Here is a 23,357-nt window from a genome sequence, read left to right as displayed (position 1 = left end):
GACGAGGGGTCTAGTCAAATTCATAGAGTCAGAAGGTAGAATGGAGGTTGCCAGACGCCAGCGGAGCGGGTAATGGGGAGTTGTTCAGTGAGTGTGCAGTTCCAGTTTGAGATGAAATGTTCTGGAGACGGACTATGATTATGATGGTTGCACAACAACGTCAATATACTTAATGCCATTGAACTGTGCACTTAAAATGGTTAAAATGGTAAATTTTTTTTTTTGGTCGCACTGCACGGGGTTGTGGGATCTTAGCTCCCAAGCCAGGGATTGAACCCGCGCCCCCAGTAGGGAAAGCGCAGAGTCCTAACCACTGGACCGCCAGGGAAGTCCCTTAAAATGGTAAATTTTATTTATATTTTACCACAATTAAAAAATGGGGGAGGTCAACTATTCAACATGGAGGCAGAGGTCGATAAGCTGGAACTGATGAAAAATCCAGTTACACTCTTAAAGGAATTGTCAGCAATAAAGTCTCGCTATCAAACTTTGCATGCACGCTTTAAACCAACTGCTGTCGAGCATAAAGAGACTAAGAGCCGCATGTGTGCTACTTTCAATAAGACTATGACCTTGATACAAGAACTACAAAAGCAAACAGACCTGAAGCTGTTACCACTGACTGAAGAAGAGAAAACTGCGGCAGAGCAATTAAGAGCTCACATGTCAGACTTATGATGAAGAAATGGACTTGCAAAAGGGAACTCTAATGGGGAAGAGATCAATTCCAGAGAGATTTAGGAAGCTGTCTTGTTAGCATTTGATGACTGTTTGTGGCGGGATGACAAAGGAGATTGGGCTTGGGTTACTGGATAGTGATGCCTTCCACGAGAGAGGGGAATACAAGAAGGGCAGATATTGTGCTCATAATGTTCAGCCAAAGGGATGGAATGGAAATAAAGAGTTTTTAAAAGATTAAAAAAAAAAAAATGGGGGAAAAAACACTTCAAAATTCAGCTGCTTAGGAGAATGTGTGTTTGGATGCGTTTTCCCTGCAAAATCTATTGGCCAGGTATTTATTTGGGGGAGGGGCATAGCACAATGAGGACGAGGATCAGTTTCAGAGACATATTTCCTGAACTGAGACTCCCATCTTCTCACCCGGCAGGCACGTGACCTCGGGAAAGTCAGTGCCTCTATGTGCCTCATTTCCTCAGCTGTAAAATGGGGATAATGATAGTACTTACCCTATACAGCTTGTTATAAAGGTAAAAAGGGGTAATGCATTAAGCGCTCGGCACAGCTCCTGACATACAGCAAATCCTCCAAACAAATGTTCACTCTCATTAAAGCTATATATTGTGCATAAAAGAACACAGGACTTCACAGGAAAAGCGGTTACCCAATCCGGCACTCTTAGAAATGTGCCACACAGTCTAAAGTTTGGACCAAACAGAACACCCATCAGAAGTCAGCAATGCTCCATCACACACAGGGGTGTTTCTTTATTTTAACAGTTGCTGGGAATCAGGGTCAGTAACTACAGATCTAGTAGCAGTTGATGGAGCATTGTCAGTTGAGTCAGCATATATTTACTGAGAACTTGTTTTGGGCACTGGAAACAGATGGGAACAAACAGAGCACCCCCACCCTCAGGGAGTGTGCGTTCTAGTGGGAGAGTGAAGGACTCCCCCACTCCTTGGTGAGTCATAATGAAACAAAGTTACATCATGAAAACATGGACAAGCAGGAGACAATAACAAGAACACAACTAAAATAAAAATAGTCATTTTTGGAAGAAGATGTGGCTCAAGTCAGCTTAGGACACCCTTACAGGCAGACCATGCCCAAGGTTGGCTGAGAGGATTATAGAATGGTATAGCCACTTTGGAAAATAGTTTGGCAGTTCCTCAAAAAGTTAAACATAGAGTATGACCTCCAGGTATATAGAGAAATAAAAACATATGTCCACACAAAAACTGTACACAAATTTCATAGCAGCATTATTTGTCATAGCCAAAAGGTGGAAACAATTCTTTGTTGTTCAATTCATCATCCAGTGAATGGATAAACAAAATGTGCCACACCCATACCGTGGAATATTATTTGGCCATAAAAAGGAATAATAACCTGATACAACATGGCTGAACCTTGAAAACATCACACTAAGTGAAAGAAGTCAGTCACAAAAGACCACATATGGTATGATTCCATTCATATGCAATGTCCAGAATAGGGAAATCTATAGCAACAGCAAGCAGATTAGTGGTTGCCTAGGGCTGGGGGTGGAGGAAGAAGTGGGCCTGTTAATGGGCTCAGGGTCGTTTCTTTTTGGGGCGATGAAAATGGTCTAAAAATGGTTGTGGAGATGGTTGCACAACTCTGTGAATATACTAAAAACCACTGAATATGCATTGTAAATGAATGAATTATGTGGTATGTGAATTATATCTCAATAAAACTGTTTTATATATATATATATATATATTTTTTTTTTTTTTTTTTAATTTTTGGCCGCGTTGGGTCTTCGTTGCTGTGCACGGGCTTTCTCTAGTTGCGGCGAGCAGGGGCTACTCTTTCATTGTGGTGCACGGGCTTCTCACTGCGGTGGCTTTTCTTTGTTGCAGAGCATGGGCTCTAGGCACGCAGGCTTCAGTAGTTGTGGCACATGGGCTCAGTAGTTGTGGCTTGCAGGCTCTAGAGCGCAGGCTCAGTAGTTGTGGCGCACGGGCTTAGTTGCTCCGCGGCATGTGGGATCTTCCTTGACCAGGGCTCGAACCCGTGTTCCCTGCATTGGCAGGTGGATTCTTAACCACTGTGCCACCAGGGAAGTCCCATATATTTTTATTTTAAAAAAGGAATTTCCAGCTGGACTGGAGTAGAGGGAGCGTGAAGGGTGAGAGAGTCTACTGCAGTAGTTCAGGGCAGAAATAATGAAGGTCTGAGTCAAGGCTGTGGTCATGAGGGTGGAGAACAGGGGCCTGAATGTGGAGACGAGGTAGAGCCCACAGGGTTGTGTGTGTGTGTGTTGTTGTCGTTGTCGTTCTCGTTGGAAGGGAGCTAATAACAGCTCGTATTTATTGAGCGCCTTCTGTATGGCTGCGACCCATGGAACATCTCCTTTGTTGCTCACTGTAACTCTCTAAGAAGGGCTGTTTTTATCCTGGGAAACTGAGGCACAGAGGGATTCAGGAACTTGCCAGGCTAACACAGGATGTGGTGGAACTGGAATTTGCACCAAGTGGTTTGACTCTGAAGCCTCATTCCTCTAACCCCCAGGCTTCTGGGTGGGTGAGCTGGAGGAAGGGACGTCTCTCTCTGAGCGATGAACCAGTTTGCAAGGCAGAAACAGACACAAACATAGAGAACAAACGTTTGGACACCAAGTGGAGGAAGGGGGGATGGGATGAATCGGGAGATTGGGATTGACATATATACACTAATAGGTATAAAATAGATAACTAACGAGAACCTGCTGTAGAGCACAGGGAACTGTACTTTGCTGTACAGTAGAAACTCACACAACATTGTAAAACAACTGTACCCCAGTAAAGAAAGAAAGGGAGGGAGGGAGGAAGGAAGGAAGGAAGGAAGGAAGGAAGGAAGGGAAAAATACTGTGGGAATCACCAGGCACATATCAGGTGGCAGAGAAAGTTTGAATTACCTATATATTAGGACCAAACCGGGACAAGCTAGAGCATTCCAAACTTGGAACAAGGGGTCCTATATAAAATTAATATTTAAACCAAATTATATATAAACTATATACAGTTTTTCAAAAACAAAAGAATACTGGGACTTCCCTGGTGGCGCAGTGGTTAAGAATCCGCCTGCCAACGCAGGGAACACGGGTTTGAGCCCTGGTCCGGGAAGATCCCACATGCCGTGGAGCAACTAAGCCCGTGTGCCACAACTACTGAGCCTGCGCTCTAGAGCCTGCGAGCCACAACTACTGAAGCCCATGTGCTGCAACTACTGAAGCCCGTGTGCCTAGAGCCTGTGCTCCGCAACAAAGAGAAGCCACTGCAATGAGAAGCCCTCGCACTGCAGTGAAGAGTAGCCCCCGCTCGCCTCAACTAGAGAAAGCCCACATGCAGTAACAAAGACCCAACACAGCCAAAAATAAATAAAAATAAAAATAAATAAATTTATTTAAAAAAAAAAAGTACTGACGGAGGGGCAAGGATTTGGGGGGAAGGGGACAAGTTCAGCCTGGGACATGATGAATTTGAGATGCCTCTGGGATAGCCAGTAGATATTCCATGTAACAACGGGTTAATGGAACAGGAGCTTGAGAGAGAGGAGGCCAGGAAATGACGGATTTCCACACTATCGAATATACTTGTCCTCCTCGGGAGTGAATGAGAGCACGCGTAAGAGTCTAGTCGGAGGAGGGGAAAAGGAGAGAAACAACGATGGAGACCTGAGGTTCCTGATACTTAGGGCGGGGGGCAGAGGAAGAGCGGCCAGAGGAGGAGGTGGGGAACAGTCGGGAAGCAAAAGGAAAGGCTCACCGGGGACTGAGCCCTGGGCACCCAGAAGGGGAGGTTGGAGGTGTCAGCCCTTAGGCGGGGTGAGGACGAGCAGCCACTGGGAGTCAGAGGAGGGACATTTCAGATCACAGTCGGGGGAGGAGGGAGTGAGGGTGAGGCGAGCAGACAGGGAGTGCAGACCTATGTGACAACCACTGAAGACGGTCCTTCTACCGGCACCTGGTAGGGAGAGCAGGAGAGAGAGTGCCTAATCCTCCGGTCCTGGATGCCTCCAGACACCAGCCGAGCCCCGGTGGGTGTCTGTGATCTGGAGGCTCCCGGTCCGCCCTTCCTGCAGCGAAGAATGCAAATGATCACGGAAGGATACAGATGACCACGGTCTCTCAACCAAGAGCAAGGAACAGCGAGGGTTTCTGTTTTACTGCTTTGGGAGCATATTCAGGGTTTCAGCAATATAGAATAGTTAGCTGAGGTCTGAGGGTTTTTTAAACTATAGAGCATGTTTATTGTGATACAAAATTGGTTGTAATGGGCTTTGACCAAAGTTTGAATTCTTCTCAGAAAGCCAGCCTGTGCCACTACACTTTCTCGGGTGTCATGCTTGAGGAAAATCTGATCTCACGTAAAAGCAGCGACCACAGCCAAAATGGGTAGCCAGCTGCCACCAGTCATCCCCCACCTGCCCTTAACCTCTGCAACTCCTCTCCTATGCCGCCACGTCCGAGCACGCCGCATAGGACACCACCTATCCTTCAGGACCCTTTCATGTCACCACCTCTAGATAAACACTTGCTGAATGACTGAATGACCCACCCACCTGGGAGCAGCTCTCCCCACCAGTGCTTTCAGGTGAAAATGGGGGTCACTTCTCACTATTACCCCAATGAGGGCTCCACCCTCATTGCTTTTTTTAGCCCAAGAAGCAAAACCTGGGACTTTCCTGCGGCTAAGACTCCACGCTTCCACTGCAGGGGGCATGGGTTCGACCCCTGGTCAGGGAACTGAGATCCCACATGACAAGCAGTGCAGCCAAAAATAAATAAATATCAATAAATAAAATATGATTAAATAAAAACCAAGAAGCAAAACTTTCCAGGGTTGAATTGCTAATCAGCATCTACAGGGTAAAAGTGACAGAGAGTGTGGGTCATCTCCCCCAGCGGGGGTCTTTCACGGCCCTGCTGTGAACCATGGCCACTGCAATGGCCCAGCTAGGGAGGTAATTCCACTTTTCCTTTGAGGCACTTCTCTCCCTTCCAGCTGCCCTTGAGTGTTTTGGGGGGAACAGCGTGTGGGGCTTCCTGCCCCCGCCAGAGCTAACCCAGAGGAATGGATTGCTTTTGAAGGACCTGGAGGACCCACGCCCTTCTCCTTCGCCTTGCATCCACTGTTTGTCCCTCATCCCTTCTCCGTCTGAGGATGTCCGCTAGGGTCTAGAGGGCAGGCGCGGGGCAGGGCAGCAGCTGGCCGAGGCCTAGAGGGGCTGCTTTCAAACACATTCAAACCCAAATGAACCAACGATAGATAAAACAAACCTTTAAAAAAGCAACTCCCTTAGGACAGCCCTCTGTGGCTGCATAGCCCCGGCTGCCTCTTTCAAGACCGTGTGCTCTGCTCTCTGGAAGCAGATGGCCTGTTGGAGTTTTCTGGCAAACATTCTGCTACTCTGCTGGGACTATGCGGCCCTCCCCAGTCCCTGCTGGCTGTGCCGGTCCAGGTTGCAGCGTCTTGGGCCTGCTGGGCTCCCAGACCAGGCTAGAAGAGAACACAAAAGCCAGAGCCAGCGGGAGTAGTACGCGCCCCTCCTCACCCCAGGACCCCTGCTGCCAGGAGGAACAGCACCGCTTTGTTCTGTGAAAACCAAGATAAAGAATGGCCTGGCCCTAAACCAGCCCAGACCCAGCAGGTCGGTCCCGCCCTCCCTGCTCTCAACCCCTTTGTCAGGAGTGCATTGGGGAAGGGGCAGGAGAAGCAGAGGGGCACAGCTGCAGAGATGCGGGGGGTCCAGCCACCCAAAGCATGAAGGGCTTTCAGATGATTCAGGGGACCCTCCTGCTTGCAGAGAGCAAAAGCTCAGGGGCACGGGACGAACTTGAGGGAAGGAGGGTCAAGGCCGAAAAGCCTGGATTACTGACCTGGGGACCACATTGATCTTCCCTTGGAGTCTCCTTCAGCATCTGTACAATGGGCGCATGACCCCTGCCCTGCCACCTCACGTTCCAGCCTCGGCCTCAGCCTCAGCCTTCTCACCTTTGATCCTGCCTGCACAGCTCTCCTCAGACCAACTCCCGCTGCTTCTCCAGGCCCCAGGGTGCTGGAAAATGCCTCTCCCATAGCTCCCACCCACGGAAAAGAGGTCAATTCACCTGAAGAAACACCAGCACCACCTGGTTCCAAATTCCCAGGGAAGAGACTGATTGGCCAGCTGGCTCATGCTCACCTGGGCGGAGGTGACCTGCTGAACCACGGGAAGTGACCCAGCACCAAGGGAGGGGAGGGGGTAAAATGGCTGGTGGTGGACAGGCGGCTGTGATTAAGGGGTTTGCTGTGAACTGGGAGGAGGCTCCAAAAACACGTGCACCCAAGACGCTACCTTACAGAGAGGGATGCGGGAAGAGGGACGGTGAGCTGAGGCGTGGACACGCTCAGCAGGAGCAGCCGATGCGACTCGCGGGTGTGGAGTCTGCCGGAGTCCAGAGCCTCGTGCTCTGCAGAGGTCCAGCTGGAGGCGCGGATCTGGGAGCGTCAGCGTCCGAGAGGCCATGGGGAGGAGATATCCCAGGGCGAGAGAGTGGGGAGGGCTGGAAAGGGGCAGCGAGGAGCACCAGTGATGAGACTGGCAGAGCTGAAGGAGACAGAGGAGGAGCCGCCGGGGATGCAGGAGGAAACCGAGAAAACAGGGCAAGATGGAATCCAAAGGAAGAGGCGGGAAGGGCTGGTGTCGTCAGAGGTCAGGCTAAATGAAGCCAGAAGGGTGAGCAGCTGGGGGTGGGTGTGCACAGAAAGGCCCTGGGAGGAGTGATGCTGAATCTAGAGGGACAGGTGGGAGATTCTCGGGTGGAGAAGGGGTGGAGCCCAGGCACCCAGGATGAGGAATCATCACATGCAAAGACACAGTGGGGGACTACCCTGGTGGCGCAGTGGTTAAGAATCCACCTGCCAATGCAGGGGACACGGGTTCGAGCCCTGGTCCGGGAAGATCCCACATGCCACGGAGCAACTAAGCCCGTGCGCCACAACTACTGAGCCTGCGCTCTAGAGCCTGCGAGCCACAACTACTGAGCCTGCATGCCACAACTACTGAAGCCCGCGCGCCTAGAGCCCGTGCTCTGCAACAAGAGAAGCCACCGCAATGAGAAGCCCTCGCTCGCCACAACTAGAGAAAGCCCACCGGCAGCAACGAAGACCCAACGCAGCCAAAAATAAATAAATTTATTTAAAAAAACAAAGACACAGTGGGAACAGAACGCCTTGGGGGCACCTGAAGCAATATGGAATTGGCGGTGAGTGGGATGAGGGCGGCAGAGGGGTGTAGGAGGTGGAAGTGAAGAGGGAGAAAGGAGCCACACCTGGAGAGGTCTCTTAGGGCATGCCGAGCTGTCCACATCTTCTGTGATCAGGGCTGGCAAACCGCAGCCCACAGGTCGAATCCAGCCTGCCGCCTGTTTTTGTAAATAATGTTTTATTGGAACACAGCCCCACCTAGGCTAGGATAGCGGAGTCCACCGTATGGCCTGAAAATGTATTTGACCCTCTGCAGTTTCGTTTCACCAAGGAACAAGAATGAACAGGAGGATGAGACCTTGCCGGCCGCAGGGTGGGCAGCGATGGAGTGAGTGAGGCTGCAGGCAGGGAGTGGGTAAGGGGCTGTGGCTCCCTCCTGATGAGAGCTGGTGCCGACCTGAGCTAACGTGGTCAGGGGTGAGGGGGCTTAGCTTTACCCGAATGGCAAATAAAATCCTTCCATTAGTGGTGTCTGCCTGAAGCACCGGGTTGAGAAAGATGCTGAGGATATAATTCTGCTCAGCAAGAAAGACTTCACTGACCCATTGCTTAAAAATAAATAAAAATGAAGAATTCTTCTTGGGATTTGCTCACATCTGAAAATTCTGAACAGCTCCCTTTTTCTCTCCCTCTTAATGACAGGACCTAGGAGGCGTGTCTAGGTGTTTACCCATAGCCCTTGCCTGCAAGCCCATTCTGCATCCTCAGGGAGGAGATGACCAGAGATGGAAGGCGGGGTGGGGTGGGATGGTGTGGGTCCTGAGGCTGCCTGTGCTGCAGACCCCAGGAGCCAGCTCTGGGCCTTGACCAGCAGAGGCCAGTGAAGGAGGCTCCATGGGTGGAGGGAGAGGCACAGCCTGAATGGAGCCGGCAGGAGGCCTGGGCTGTGAACGACAGGGAGAGAAGGCTTAGGAGCCATCCGAGTTGCCTCTGTAAGCAGGAGTGCTGGTCCCAGGGGCAATCTAGGTGTTTGGTGGTGACCTGAGAGCCAACAGAAGAAGTTGTGAAGAAGATAATGCAGGTTAGTGCACGTGGTTAGCAGTGGGCCTGGGTGGGACAGGAAGTGGGATCGTGAAAAGGTGATGTGACAATGCCTGATCAGCTCAGGCTCGGGGAAGGAAATATAAAGCCTCATCTTTTTCTGGGTGAGCGAAGTGGGCATGGTGGGGTCCTCCTGTCCCAGTGCCAATGCAGAGGTGCAGGCAGGGCTACGGTGGGCTGTGGCCCGGGGTTGTGGTCTGGACCGACCAAGACTTGAGCATCATTTCCCCGAACCCTGGGGCCTCCTTTGAGACATCTGTTGACTCAAAGGAAGACACACAGCTTTCTGTGAGTTTAAGTTTTATTCAGGGTCCTGCTGAGGACTATAGCCCGGAGACGCCACTCAGCAGCTCAGAGGAAACTGCTCTGAAGAAAGAGGGGAAAAGCCAGTTTCTATATGATTTTTGGCTAGGAAATACTTGCAATCAAGCATACATCTTGGTAAAAGATGACTGCTAGTCACAAAGAACAGATATCCCAAGTTAATGATTTTAGTGCTTTCTTATGTATGGGAAGATGCAAAAATATAGGGTCATGGAAATTCTTCCTGAGATATACATCTAACTATCTAGGGGCCCATTTATCCAAAGCACAAGGTGTCTCATCCTGTTTTTTATCCTGAATTCCTCTCAGGGTGCACTGTTGGTGGGACTGCAGTGGGTTAAGACTTAACCCTTGTAGAACTGGGTGGTGAGCCCACACTTTGTTCTTTGTTCACACATCTTTAGCTTCAAGTGTGCAAGATGGCTGTGAAATAAACTGTCTGCACGTGAGGAATGAAACGGGAGGAATGTTCACTTCCTCAACCTGGAAAGACAGACAGGCCTCACGTTCCTCAGCCAGGCTCTCAGAGAAAAGGAGAGATGGGGACAGAAGGCCGACTGATTGTTGTTGCTTCAGGGGCTGCTGAGGCCCAAGAAAAATCCACTCGGGTTGCCCAAGGCCTGGCAGGGACAGAGCCTAGGCCTTGGACTCCTCCAGTGGGAAGGTCAGACTGCCCAGGCGACATGGCATGTGCCCTGCACAAGTCCACAGAGCTCCCCAGTCTCACGAGCAGGGCAGGGGGATCCCTGTGCGTGCCCGCGGCCACCCAGGAGGACCCTGTGGGGGACATCTCGGAGCCTCCGGAGGTGGAGGCAGTGCTCAGGGACAGGAGGGGCAGCGATGATCACCCAGGACTGTGGCCCAGGCCCCTTCTCGTGTTCCTCTTCCCCTGAAATCCTCGGGACTCCTGATGAGCCCATGGAGTTGGGGGAAGGGGTTCTCCGGAAATAAAAAGTGGACGATCCCCCTCAGGGAGATACAAGCTTGAGGTGAGATTAATTTAGTTTAGGAAAAATGATGTGTGTTGTTTCTTTTACATTCCAGTGTTAAGGTTCAGTCGAGAGTAACAGAGATCCTAACTTTTACCCAAAAAAGGTGATTCATTGGAAAGAGGATGAGGAAGCAGCGGGAACCTAAAGATGGAGGTACAGAACAGTGTCCCGGCACTGGAACGCCAACAAGAATCAGCCACGCCCCTTTGCTGGCCTCTGCTTCTTTTCCCCCAGGGGTGGGGCATACCCAGAGCTGACTCCTGTTGAGCACTTACTATGTGCCAGGCACTTACAGAATGGAGTCCTTTACATGCATTGTTTAATCCTCATGACAACTCCATGAGGTAGGTATTAATAATATTACTCCCATTTAGCCAATGTCTGATTGAGGCACAGAGAAGTTGAGTCATTTGCTGAAGGTCACACAGCCAGGACATGGAAGGACATATTCTCCAGAGAAACAAGGGTCATCATGAACTGGATGAGCACCCTAGATGCGTCTTCTACCCCTGGCTAGCCCCCTCCCAATAGCTTGACAGGCACAAGGTAGGACAGGCAGGAAGAAGGCGGACGGGTTATTGTTATCCACCAGTTTACCCGACACTTCACACGTGTTCTCATCTCAGCCTCACCACAACTCCCTGAGGAAACGGAGACCCAGCAACGGAGTGACGGGCCTGAAGCCACTACAGCTGCTGAGAGCTGAGGCCCGTCCAGGGTCTTGGGGGTGTTTTTTCCTCACCTCAGCCTTGGCAAGCGCAGGGGGTGCTGCTGGCCCCGTTGGTGCAGCAAAGACAGACTGTGTGCAAGGCTTTCCGACCAAGTGGTGTGTTCAAGCTCTCCAGGTCCTGACGCTACAGGAGAGGAGCGGGGGGCCGCAGTGAGGTCTCCGCGCTTGGGGAACTTGGATCCACCTGCAGGGCCTGACTGCGGGAGCCGCCCTTTCTGTGGCTAGGGCTTCTGAGCTCATTTCCTGTCTCGGTTCTCTCTCTCAAGGTTAGGGGGGAGGGGGGCGGGGACGCGCATCCTTCCACAGAGGATGGGTGTGGCCAGGGCTGGGCGGGGCTGCGGAGAAGCGGCTCGCCCCGCCCTCCGGGGGCAGGAGGTGATGGGGGTCACTGCGGGGGCAGTTCTGACCCCTTGGCTTCCCTTCGCCGAGGCGGCTCCTGAATGGAGGTGCGGGCAGAGAGGCCCGTGGGGCTCTCAGGGGCCCTGGGGGCTGGAGGGCCAGGCCTCTCGGGAAGGGTCACAGGCCCGCGATTGACGTCCCGCTTGGAGAAGAGAAGGATAAGGAGCTTTCTGGTCACCAGGGAGCGTGCGACCAGCCACGGAAGAACCACGCTCTCCCCTTCAGCCCCGTGGATGAGGTCTTTAGAGACCCCTAGAACCGTTCCTTCGCCGGGAGCAGGAGGGGTTTGCGCCAGGTGATCCCTGAGGGGGCTTCCCACTTCCGACCCCCAGAGCTTGAGTTGAACCCCCTGGACTGTGTGCAGGAAATGCAAGGGGGGGGGGGGAGGGAGTCAGACTCCAGGAGGGCTTGTTTAAAAGTGAGCCCTGTTCCTGCCTACACCTACTAAATTAGAGGCAGGGCCCAGGATCTGCATCTTCACCAGCTCGCACTAAAATCTGAGACATCCCACACCGGCCCTTGTGCAATTCCTCAACCACACCTTTGCCTGCTCTGCCTCTACCATTCCCCCAGATCTGCACAGTTCTCCCTCCAGGTCATTCAGGTCTCTTCCCGAATGTCCCTCAGAGAGTTCTTTCCTGACCTCCTGTTTGCAATGTTTGGGAAATACTTGTACTAAAAAAATATTTGTTGTGAACCTAAAACTGAAATTGAACTGGGCATCCTGTATTTTTATTTGCTAAATGGGGCAATCTTGAGGCAGGAGGACTCTGCACCCTCAACCCCCTGAGAGGAGGGCCGTTTGGTAGTTGAAGTTTCCAGGAGCAGCAAACAGGGCTGCAGCTGCCACCCCTGCACAGCCCTGCCCTATAAAGAAGACAAATCCTCTTCTGGGGCCGTCCTGCATATCTGAAGAGGAGTGTGCAGGAACTTCCAGGCTAGGAATTAAACCTAAGTGCTTTCTTCTCCCATATTCTCCTCCTTTGCCCTGCTTCCTGCCCCAAATGCTCAGGTGTTCTGCCTGAGTCCCCAGGTGATCACACACTGCAATGGACTCTCTAGACAGGCCTGGGTATACTGTACTCAGGTAAGTGCTCCATGCAAGAGTCAGGAAGGGGGAGATTTCCCCCCATCCCCTATGGGTTCTTTTGGTTGCTCTAATAATGAAATTGACACAAGACAGATTAACAGGAGGAAAAACAATTTAATTTGTATGCACAGAGGTCTTATAGAAATGGGACTCCCAAAGTGACCAAATCAGGATGTTTATATATCATTTTTAGACCAAGAAATAATTATTTGTGAAGCTTTAACAAAGGGCCAGCAGTGCTTGGGGCTGCAGACTAATGAAGAAGTAACAAAGTTTGTTTATACAGCTTTCTTAGCCTTGAATTCCCTGACTCTGGTGATAAGGATGCTTTCTATTCTTTCCCTACAGAGAGGATACCTTCACATGGGAGATTTATTTACCACTTTCAGGGGGAAAGAGGGGAGTCAGAGTGTTTTTCTATGTCATTTTTTTCCCCACTGGCTGTTTCTCAAATAACTTTAATTCAGATCATCAATATGCCACTGCGATACATCTTGGGGCGGCCTGCTCTGAGCCCCAAAGGGACAGGGAGCCCCTGCCATAGGAAACAGACACCACAGGGCAGGCTCAGCAATAGACAATGAGCTCCCTGACCTTGACACCAGTAACCATGACAACTTGTGGTTGGGGTGAGTTAGGAGTTGAATTGTGCCCCGCCCCCAGTTGGTATGTTGATGTCCTAACCCCCAATGCCCCAGAATGTGACCTTATTTGGAGATAGGGTCTTTACAGAGGTAATCAAGAGGTAACGAGATTATTATGGTGTCCTTATGAGGCGAAATTTGGACACAGACATGTACGGAAGGAAGACCATAAGAAGACACAGGGAGAAGACAGCCATCTACAAGCCAAGGAGAGAGACCTGGGACAGATTCTCCCTCCCAGCCCTCAGAAGGAACCCACCTGCTGACTCCTTGATCTTGGACTTCTAAGCCTCCAGAGCTGTGAAATGATACATTTCAGCTGGTTAAGCTCCCCAGTCTGTGGCACTTGGTTACGGCAGCCCTGGCAAACTAATGCAGGGTGCCGGTCTTGGAGTCCGGGGCTGACTCTACCCTCTCTGCCCTGGCACCTCCCATTCTTCTATCCACCCAGGTGGGGGTCTCCACAAGGACAAGTTTGTGGTGAAGCCTCAGGTCACCCTGGGCTTCTTGGATCCCTTAACTTTTGTCCGAGCAACAGGCTTGGCTCAGGAAAGCCATTTGGTGCCCCCCAGGTTGGGGTCTCAGCTCTGGTGGCCAACCTCCACGTGGGGAGCATGCCTGCTTGTATAACAGTTTTGCTGGGGAAACTTGGGCAGTGGCTGCAAACAGTTCACTGGGAGCCGAGAATAAGATTGTCAGGTCTTATAGCCGAAGGAAAGAAATTCAGACCAGCCAGAGTTGGAAACGGCTTTTGGGCACATAAATAAAGCAACATGGAGATCGACTTTCCGGTGTCCAAAGCTGGTCTGTGCTCTCAGGACAAACCTCAATGAGGCAACACACTCACCAGTGGCAAGGACTGTGTTTTATTTCTCTTCGTGCTCCCAGCACCCAGCACAGCAGCTAGTACACAGTAGGTGTTCAATAAGTGTCAGCACTTCCACAATAAAACATAAACATCCTACTCCAAGCAGCAGAGAAAGGAAATAATTCAGCAAGCTGGGAAGCAGTCCACTTGGTGGTGGGCAATTTGATCTGCTCCCAGTTCTGGAGCAGATATCCAATGCTGGGTGACCTCAGACAACTCTCACCCCCGTGCTCTGGGACTCCGTGTCTCTGTAAAACTGGGAGCCTCAGTACCTGACAGGGCAGCCTCCAGCCCCAAGAATCCTTCCTGGCTTTGGGCTAGGCGGATGGTGCCTTGTACTAATAGGCCTCACCAGAGCTACCAGTGGGGAGGCGCTGGCATCAGGGAGCTGGCAGGGAGGAGGCCAGGCTGTTCTCACCTACCCAGCTGCTCCCCAGGACCTCGCCCATCTCTGCACCTTGCAGCCAGCTGGACACTTTCTAACTGTCTGGGTTGTTCTAAAGTTCTACCTTGAGAGGTCAAAACTTTCAGAGGCTGGAGTGAAGAATCGGGGAAGATACGCCCACCCCCACCACTAGCAACCCCATCAGGGTTTCAAGGGTGAGGAATCACATGGAGCTGTTGTAGACTGAATATGTCCCCTCAAAATCCCTGGGTTGAAACCTAACCCCCAATGTGATGGTATGAGGAGGTGGGGCCTTTGGGAGGTGATTAAGTCATGAGGATGGAGCCCTCATGAATGGGGTTAGTGCCCTTATAAAAGAGGCCCCAGAGAGCGCCATCACTCCTTCTGCTGAGTGAGGACACAGTGAGAAGATGGTCATCTATGAACCAGGAAGCAGTCCCTCACCAAACACTGAATCTGCCAAGCCTTGGTCTTGGACTTGCAGCCTCCAGAACTGTGAAAAATAAATTTCTTTTGAGCCCTCCAGACTGTGGTATTTTGCTACAGCAACCCTTATCGACTAACACAGGAGAATGCTTGGCTTATTTATTGTGTATTAGGGAGATGAATGCCAGTTTTGAGTGACTGTCACCTTGCACCTGCCTGGGGACCCCTGGGCCAGAGGAAAATGGGGATGAGAGCAGAAGGGTGAGAGGGTCTGGAGCTCTGCACCTGGTGGGAGGGGCTGGGCATCCTGAGGGGAGGTCCCAGGGCCCCAAGGCTGTGACTCACCATCATTGCTGGCATAAAAGGAAAGAGTAGACAGACACCAGTGGGGGCAGAGAGACCCCAGAGCCAGCAGGCGACCAGCACACTCGGCCAGGCTCGGGGGAGGACAGGGCTGGAAGTGAGTGAGAAGCTGGGGTCCAACACTGTCGCCCTGAAGAAGGTGGTGGCCTTCCTGTCCGGCCACTTCCGCTCCCAACTTTGCCTGCCAGTCACACGGAACACACGCTGTGCTTAGGCCCCTATTCAAGCCACCTTTGCAGAGGTGAGTTGTGAGGGATGGGACTGCCTTAAGAAGTCAACCCCAGTCTTTACTGGGGGTCCAGAGAGTCCAGAGAGTTGGGGGGCCACCCCTCTTCACTGGATACCTGGGAGGGCCATGCAGTGAACCTACAGTTCTCTGGGTGGGGCTGACCCACAGAGGAGGCTGGGTCAGTAGCGGTGTGGCCCCTGGGGGAAGCCCTGGGTTATGGGGCGCCAGACCTGGCTTCAGCACCCCCACCAACCCTCCTCACCCCCTCGCTACCCTGCACCACTGGCTGGGGTCAGGCGACTCCCAGATGGGCCTCTCAGAAGGAGTGGCAAGGAGGGTGGTGAGCTGATGGCTACCCTGGGGACAGGGTCAGGTTTTGAGTCAAGGTCAAGGTCACCTTCCTCTCAGCCCCTGCAGCCAGTGACGGAGCGAGGTGAGGGCACGTGGGCCTGGCCATTTCCGTCCTCCGCTGGCTCCTCGGATGGGCTCCCAGCATCCACTGGGCTGCGGAGACGGGTGTAGCAGATCCGAGTGGCACTTTGCCAGCTCTTCCTACCCATTTTCTCCGCTGGTGCTGCTCCCCTGTAAACCGTTTGCGCCCCTAACTCTGGCTCAGTGCTGGCCTCCTGAAGAACCTCACCCGCGGCACCTCTTCTACACCCTCTGCCTCAGTTTCCACTTCACGGGGCAGCATCTGTGCCTCGGGTTCACCCCTGGCGAGGGGCAGGATGACCCGCCCCCACGGTCCCCACGCAGCGTCCCCGCCCCAGGTGCAGGGAGCTCGGCCTCTCAGAGGCTGGCGAGTAAGACGTGCCCTGCGCCCCGATGGAGCCCGGCCCTGCGGTGCGTCCACCCCCGAAGCCCCCGGACCTCGTGAGCCACCCCCCCACCCCCATAGAGGAGAGCAGATAGCCTCCAGCCCTCCCCAGCGCTGGCCGGGCCTCCTGCCCTTTTGCTAACGACCACTGCCCTGCATCCCCCAAGAAGCTGTAAGCGCCCTGACGGGCCCCTCACGTCTGTCCAAATCCCTCCACCCCAGCCGTCAAGGGTCAGTGAGCGGCCGTGCCCACCTCGCTGGGCACTTCCTTCCTTTGGAGGCAGCCCGGCTGGCAGAAGGCTCGGGACGGCAGAAATCGGCCTGTCCACGGTCCCCACCATGGAACCCCGGCGCGCTCCGACCCTCTTCCCCACGCAGCCCTTCGGGTGTGTGGAGGCCCCCGTATTCCCTAAGAAGTCCCTTCTCTGGGCTGAAACCCCCCATTCTTTCCATCTTTCCTAACATGACTGGACTTTGAGTCCTCTCACCATTCTGGCCATTTAACCTGGCCGTGTTGCGCTTCGCCGCTGATACCCAGGGCTCAACACAGCCCCCAGGAGTGGTCAGATTCGCTGGGCCCAGGGGAAGGCTCTGTGCACACATTTTTGTGGACATAACTTGAGGTCATATTAGCTATCTTGGTCTTAACACAGATGCTGCATTCAAAATGCCCGGATTCACATCCCTTCTCAGTCAGTCTCACTTTGGATAAATTACTTAATTTCTCTGTTTCTCACTTTTCGTAACTGTAAAATGGGAATAGTAACAGCACTTCCCAATCCCAAGGCAAAATTCGAGGAAAATAAAATAACGGCTGTTGGCCGGCAGGGGGCGCTACACACCCGCTGTGGACTATGGGGGGGGGGGTCACTGTCGAAGCGATCGCCAGGGGTCTCCCGAGCGCCGCTACCCAGCTCCACGGGCCAGGAAGACCCCGGCAGGCCTGACAGCTCCATCCCCGCGCCTCACCTTGTCTTCCTGCAAGACTCTCAGTAGTTCGCTGCAACCGCTCTCACCCGGATGCGGACCCAAACCGCGGATGCTGTGGCCGGTGAGCAGGTGTGAAGGGGAGCGAGGGTCTGATGGGAATGGTGCGGGTGGTGTAACGGGGAGTGATGCAAAGCCTTTGAAAGAATGGAAATAACACTACACAGAGACGCACAATACCCCACCCCCACCCCCGTAAGCCCCACCACATCCAAGAATATTATAGGACTGAGTCTACCTCTGCTCTCCAACAGCCTCCTGCCGTCACCTGCGCCTAAGGCCTGCAGTGGCCCCAGGTGGTCACACTCTCCCGCTGACCACCCCCCTTATATCCCTCCACACTGCATGGGGTGCATTCACTGTGTTTACGTGTTGTCCCCCTTTCACCAATGCCCCCTGTCCCCCCCAGGAGCCTACAGACTCCCAGGACAGGGTCTCCTTGGCGGAGCACCCCCAGGGGTCACCAGGACAGGCTGGCCCAGGTCGGTAAATTAGAAGGATCTGGGGAATAACAAATGGAATACAGAAGCAGATCTTTGCATTCAACTTCTTCCCATTGGCAATGAAATGGGGGCAAAACCTCTTTCTGGTCACAGGTGGGAAAGGGCATAAATTTCCCTTACTCTTAGCGTAGGAGGAAGCATTTGGATCTGGCCTAAGTGGAGAAAAGTCCTGTTTCCAGAGCGTCTGCTAGGTCTTTGGCAGCCAAGGGAAGATCAAGAGGACATATCTATGATGGTTAATTTTATATGTTGGAGTTGACTGGGTTATAGGGTGCCCAGACATGTGGTCAAATGTTATTCTGGGTGTGTCTGTGAGGGTGTTTTTGAATGAGATTAACATTTGAATCAGTAGACTGAGTAAAGCAGATTGCCCTCCCCAATGTGGGTGGTCCTGACTCAATCAGTTGATGGCCTCAATAGAACAAAAAGGCTGAAGCCCGCAGGGTAAGAGGGAGCTCCTGCCTGACTGCTCTCGAGCTGGGACATCAGCTTTTTCCTGTCTTCATAATTGACCTGAATCATCAGCCCTTCCTGGGTCTGGAGCCTGCCTGCTTTCAGGCCAGAATGACAGTATCCTGCCTTATCCACTGGGGATTTGTTCCAAGGTGTCCAGTGGATGCCTGAAACTGCAGGTCGTACCAACGAACCGTGTTTATAACTATGTTTTTTCCTCTACATACATACCTATGATAAAGTTTAGTTTATAAATTAGGCACAGTAAGAGATTAACAGCTATAACTAATAATAAAATAGAAAAATTATAGGGAATTCCCTGACGGTCCAGTGGTTAGGACTCCACACTTTCACTGCTGAGGGCGCAGGTTCAATCCCTGATTGGGGAACTAAGATCCCCGCAAGCCACTCGGCACGGCCAAAAAAAAAATACAATTATAAAAATACATTGTAATAAAAGTTAAGTAAATGTGGACTCTCTCTCAAAATATCTTATTGTACTGTACTCACCCTTCTTGTGATGATGTGAGATGATAAAAAGCCTACCTGATGAGAAGGAGTGAGGTGAATGACGTAGGCATTGTGATGTAGCATTAGGCTACCACTGACCTTCTGATACCATCTGCTTTGGGTGATCTTGGATCATTGAACCATGATGATGTCAAATGGTTGAGTAACAGAGGCAGACGATGTTGATGGTTGGGCCTCCCAAGAGGGACAGAGCGGGAAGTCTCGAGATCTCATCACACTACTCAGAGCAGTTCACAACTTATGAATTGTTTATTTCTGGAATTTTCCATTTAATATTTTTGGACCCCACTTGATCATAGGTAACTGAAGTCGTGGAAAGTGAAACCACAGATAAGGGGGAACTACTGTACAACAGGCATGGGTCTCCAGCCTGTTGAGTGCAGATTTGGAGACTTGGCAGCTTCTGTAATCACATAAGCAATTCCACATGCATATATAGATATGCTATATGATATTCCTTATGATATATATGTGAATATACACAGATCCTATTGGCGCTATTTCTCTGGAGAGCTCTAACTAATGCAATATCCTAATCAAAAGAGCAACACGATATTCTCTCCTCCCACATTGGCAAAGACAAGTCCTTTGAGCATATGGAGGAATACTGTACATGAGCAAATCTGTTGAGTCAACATTTCCTCTCTAGAGTCTGTCCTCGGGAACCAGCTGCGTGCGGTGAGGGTGTCTCGTGCGCATAAGGAGTTTCCCCTGCCCAGCACCCTGCTGGTGCCCGAGTGGCAGGTGTCACTTCCCTGCCAGTCACATCCCGCTGCGCGAACCGTGGGACTCCTCACGCTACTGGGATCACTAACCACTCCCCCAGCCCCCGCTGTTCTCTCTGCTCCTGACTGCAGCCCCCTGCAGCGTGCGTGGTGTGCGGTGTCCTCCCCTGAGCAGTGAGTACAGGTGACCCATAACCGATGCCAAACTCCTCTGTCCAGGGTCGGGCGTGGTGTGTTCAGCCGTCCCCACACCCCTGGGTGTGCATCCCTCCCTCACCAACATACACCAATGAAACTCCTGTTATTTAAGCTGCTTTTAAGGTGGCTGTTAGCTTACTTATGGCTGGAAGCATCCTGTCAGGTTAGCGCAGGCATCCCGACAACGCCCAGTGACCCCTGGCTCGAATGTCTCCCACTAACGCTCTCATAACACAGACTCAGGAAAGCGCTAGACCAATGGACTTACTCTTTCCTGTATCACAGGTCACTTCACCCGATGGCCTGGCAGCATATGCGGGAATCCAAGCAACGCCCACATCACCACAGCAACGCTCACATCACCACAGCAACACTCACATCACCACAGCAACGCTCACATCACCACAGCAACACTCACATCACCACAGCAACACTCACATCACCACAGCAACACTCACATCACCACAGCAACGCTCACATCACCACAGCAACGCTCACATCACCACAGCAACGCTCACATCACCACAGCAACGCTCACATCACCACAGCAACGCTCACAGCAACGCCCGCATCACCACAGCAACGCCCACATCACCACAGCAACGCCCACATCACCACAGCAACGCTCACATCACCACAGCAACGCTCACATCACCACAGCAACGCCCACATCACCACAGCAACGCCCACATCACCACAGCAACGCTCACATCACCACAGCAACGCCCACATCACCACAGCAACGCCCACATCACCACAGCAACGCCCACATCACCACAGCAACGCCCACATCACCACAGCAACGCTCACATCACCACAGCAACGCTCACATCACCACAGCAACGCCCACATCACCACAGCAACGCTCACATCACCACAGCAACGCTCACATCACCACAGCAACACTCACATCACCACAGCAATACTCGTCCAGGAGATGAGAGGCATCTTGTTTCCTGAAGGGACCAATACTCTTTACTTCTCCTCTGAACACTTAAAACAATTTAGATAGAAGGCATTTTCGTTTAGTTTAGTTTTTGATATTTTTAAAATTGAAGTACAGGGACTTCCCTGGCGGCGCAGTGGTTAAGAATCCGCCTGCCAATGCAGGGGACAAGGGTTCGAGCCCTGGTCTGGGAAGATCCCACATGCCGTGGAGCAGCTAAGCCCGTGCGCCACAACTACTGAGCCTGCGCTCTAGAGCCCGCGAGCCACAACTACTGAGCCCGCGTGCCACAACTACTGAAGCCTGCGTGCCTAGAGCCCGTGCTCTGCAACAAGGGAAGCCACCGCAATGAGAAGCCCGCGCGCCACAACGAAGAGTAGCCCCTGCTCGCCGCAACTAGAGAAAGCCCGTGTGCAGCAGCAAAGACCCAAAGCAGCCAAAAATGAAATATAAATAAATAAATAAATTTATAAAAAAAAATTGAAGTATAGTTGATTTACAATGTTGTGTTAATTTCTGCTGTACAGCAAAGTGTTTCAGTTATACATATATATATATTTTTTCATATTCTTTTCCATTATGGCTTATCATAGGGTACTGAATACAGTTCTCTGTGCTATACAGTAGGACCTTGTTGTTTATCCATTTTATATATAAAAGCTTCCATCAGCTAACCCCAGCCTCCCACTCCATCCCTCCCCAAACCCCTGCCCCTTGGAACCACCAGTCTGTTCAGATAGAAGGCATTTTAAATGGTTATATTTTCCACAGAGGGTCTAAACATGTAGAAGAATGTAAACCCAGGTACCACTGTGGGCTCCGTGAACAGGGACTGTGTCACACAGTTTTATATCTTCTGCAAACTTCACACAGTCCTAGAACCTTAAGGCCTTTTTCTTCTTTTTTAAAATCAGAATCAATCTCTCTCTCTCTCTCTCTCTCTCATGAGGACCTCTGAACCTCTCCAGAAACCACGGAGTCTGGTGTGGCACGTGCTGGGATTTCAAAGGGCAAGTGCCCAATATCTCCAGTTCTTTCCCACCCCTGAGACTCCACCTCCCACCACGCCCATCTCTCACCTCCAATCCCACCCAGCCTGCAGAGCAGGCCTGCACTCACCCCCAAGCCCCGCTGATCGCTCTGCTGGAAACCCTTTCCCCACTGTCACCTGGCAACACTTGCTCCTTGAAGCCCATCTGGATGTGCGGCAAATGGACTTTCCCATCAACCCCAGGCAGCATGTATTATTTCTTCATTTGTGTCTGTGTCATTATGTACAACTTGTTACCCATGCATTGTGACTTTGGTTTTGTAAACTAACTTCAGCCCAAATAGTTCGCAGATCTCCTCCCCCTACCCCACGCAAGGGTAGGGGCCACGCTTTAGAGGCAAGTAATACACGATTCTCCCCCTTCCTCACCTTACACTTCTAGAGAAGAAAGGGTAAAAAGCATCCAGAGTCAGCCACCTCCCGAAATTTGGCCCTGTGACTTATATCATTCCATTCTTATTTGGGTGTTGAGGCTCTTTTGTATTTGTGATGGAGTTTATTGTGAAGAGAGAACTTTAAACTGAGCCATCTTGGGAAAAATGATCTTTTCAAGCTTATTCACGTTATTTACAAACTAATTGTACCTGATTCCTGGCTGAATTCCAAGTACATCCCCCCCACCCCCCACCCCTTACAGCTCCCTCTGAGGTCTGAGATGGAGCTTGCTGGAAGGCACTGGCTCCACCAATGACAAGCTGCCTTGTGGAGCTGTCACCGTCTGGCAGGGCTGGTAACCCCCAGTTCTAAACTCTAACAGACAGATTTCTTGGATCTTAAGCCCTTTGGCATACCCCTCTTGGAAATCATGATTTTTGAGTTTATAGACCCAATCCTATCCCTGCTGTTCAACATCCATTCCTGCTCAATTAATCCATGAGGATTTCAGAAAAAAATGCCCGAAAATCCAGAACATCAACTCTTCTTGGCCTTTTGTTAACTTGGAGGCATTCTGAATAGCTCTCTGTATCCTTTGCTCGAATCACCAGGTGGCAAGCAGCATCTGAGATGCTCTGCCATGAAGTGGTTGGTAAAACAAGGGATCTACAAAGAAAAAAATCCCACTTCTGGGTCCATCTGCTGCCGAAATCTGAACCTTCTGGACCTTGTTGACCAACGTATCTCAATATTAACAAGAGAATTTGATATTTTCTCGGATGATATTAAGGGGAAAAAGTCTTTCCCTTTTTTGAAAATTTAGGAGAGGAAAGGAGTTTCGGATTTTGAATAGCTCCCAGTTAAAAAATAATAATTCACTATACGGGCAAAAATTTTTGGAACTTAACACTAGAGATTTGTATCTTAACATCCGCTTCAGGCCCTAAATCTTTGGGTTACCGCACAGCGGGTGGGATTACTTCCTCAAATCAAGCAAATTCCCATGCCATAACGAAGCATGTGAACTCCCCCTAGACGCAGCGTTTTTTAGGAAAAAGCAAAAAACAAAAACAGAACAAAAGGCAGCTACTTTCTAGGCTGCTCGGCGTGTACCTCACTTCCTTTGCCCTGAGGGACATTTCTGTAATCTGCAGGTCACAAACAACTGCGCCATCAGTCTGTGCTTTGTTAGGTGGACATTTTAAATGAAATAAATTTTAAAAACAATTTCATTGAGTACAAACAATTCTGAGCAAATTCCTCACAATAAGTGTAGACATGAATTGTGTTCTTGGTGAGTAAGAGGGCGAGGAATTTGTGT

At 51.3% G+C, this 23,357-nt stretch overlaps 1 protein-coding gene across 1 annotated transcript; it reads left to right on the top strand.

Moving 5' to 3' along the window:
• The first annotated feature begins 399 nt into the window (after positions 1-399).
• LOC132372972 (spindle and kinetochore-associated protein 2-like) lies at positions 400-678 on the top strand. The gene has a single exon (XM_059935298.1). The coding sequence runs from the start codon at positions 400-402 to the stop codon at positions 676-678; it is 279 nt and encodes a 92-aa protein (XP_059791281.1).
• Positions 679-23,357: the final 22,679 nt, after the last annotated feature.

This window comes from Balaenoptera ricei, chromosome 1 (assembly GCF_028023285.1).
Source record: "Balaenoptera ricei isolate mBalRic1 chromosome 1, mBalRic1.hap2, whole genome shotgun sequence".
NCBI classification, from domain to species: domain Eukaryota; kingdom Metazoa; phylum Chordata; class Mammalia; order Artiodactyla; family Balaenopteridae; genus Balaenoptera; species Balaenoptera ricei.
Note: the sequence above shows the minus strand (reverse complement) of the source record. Positions and strands in the feature narration are given on the sequence as shown.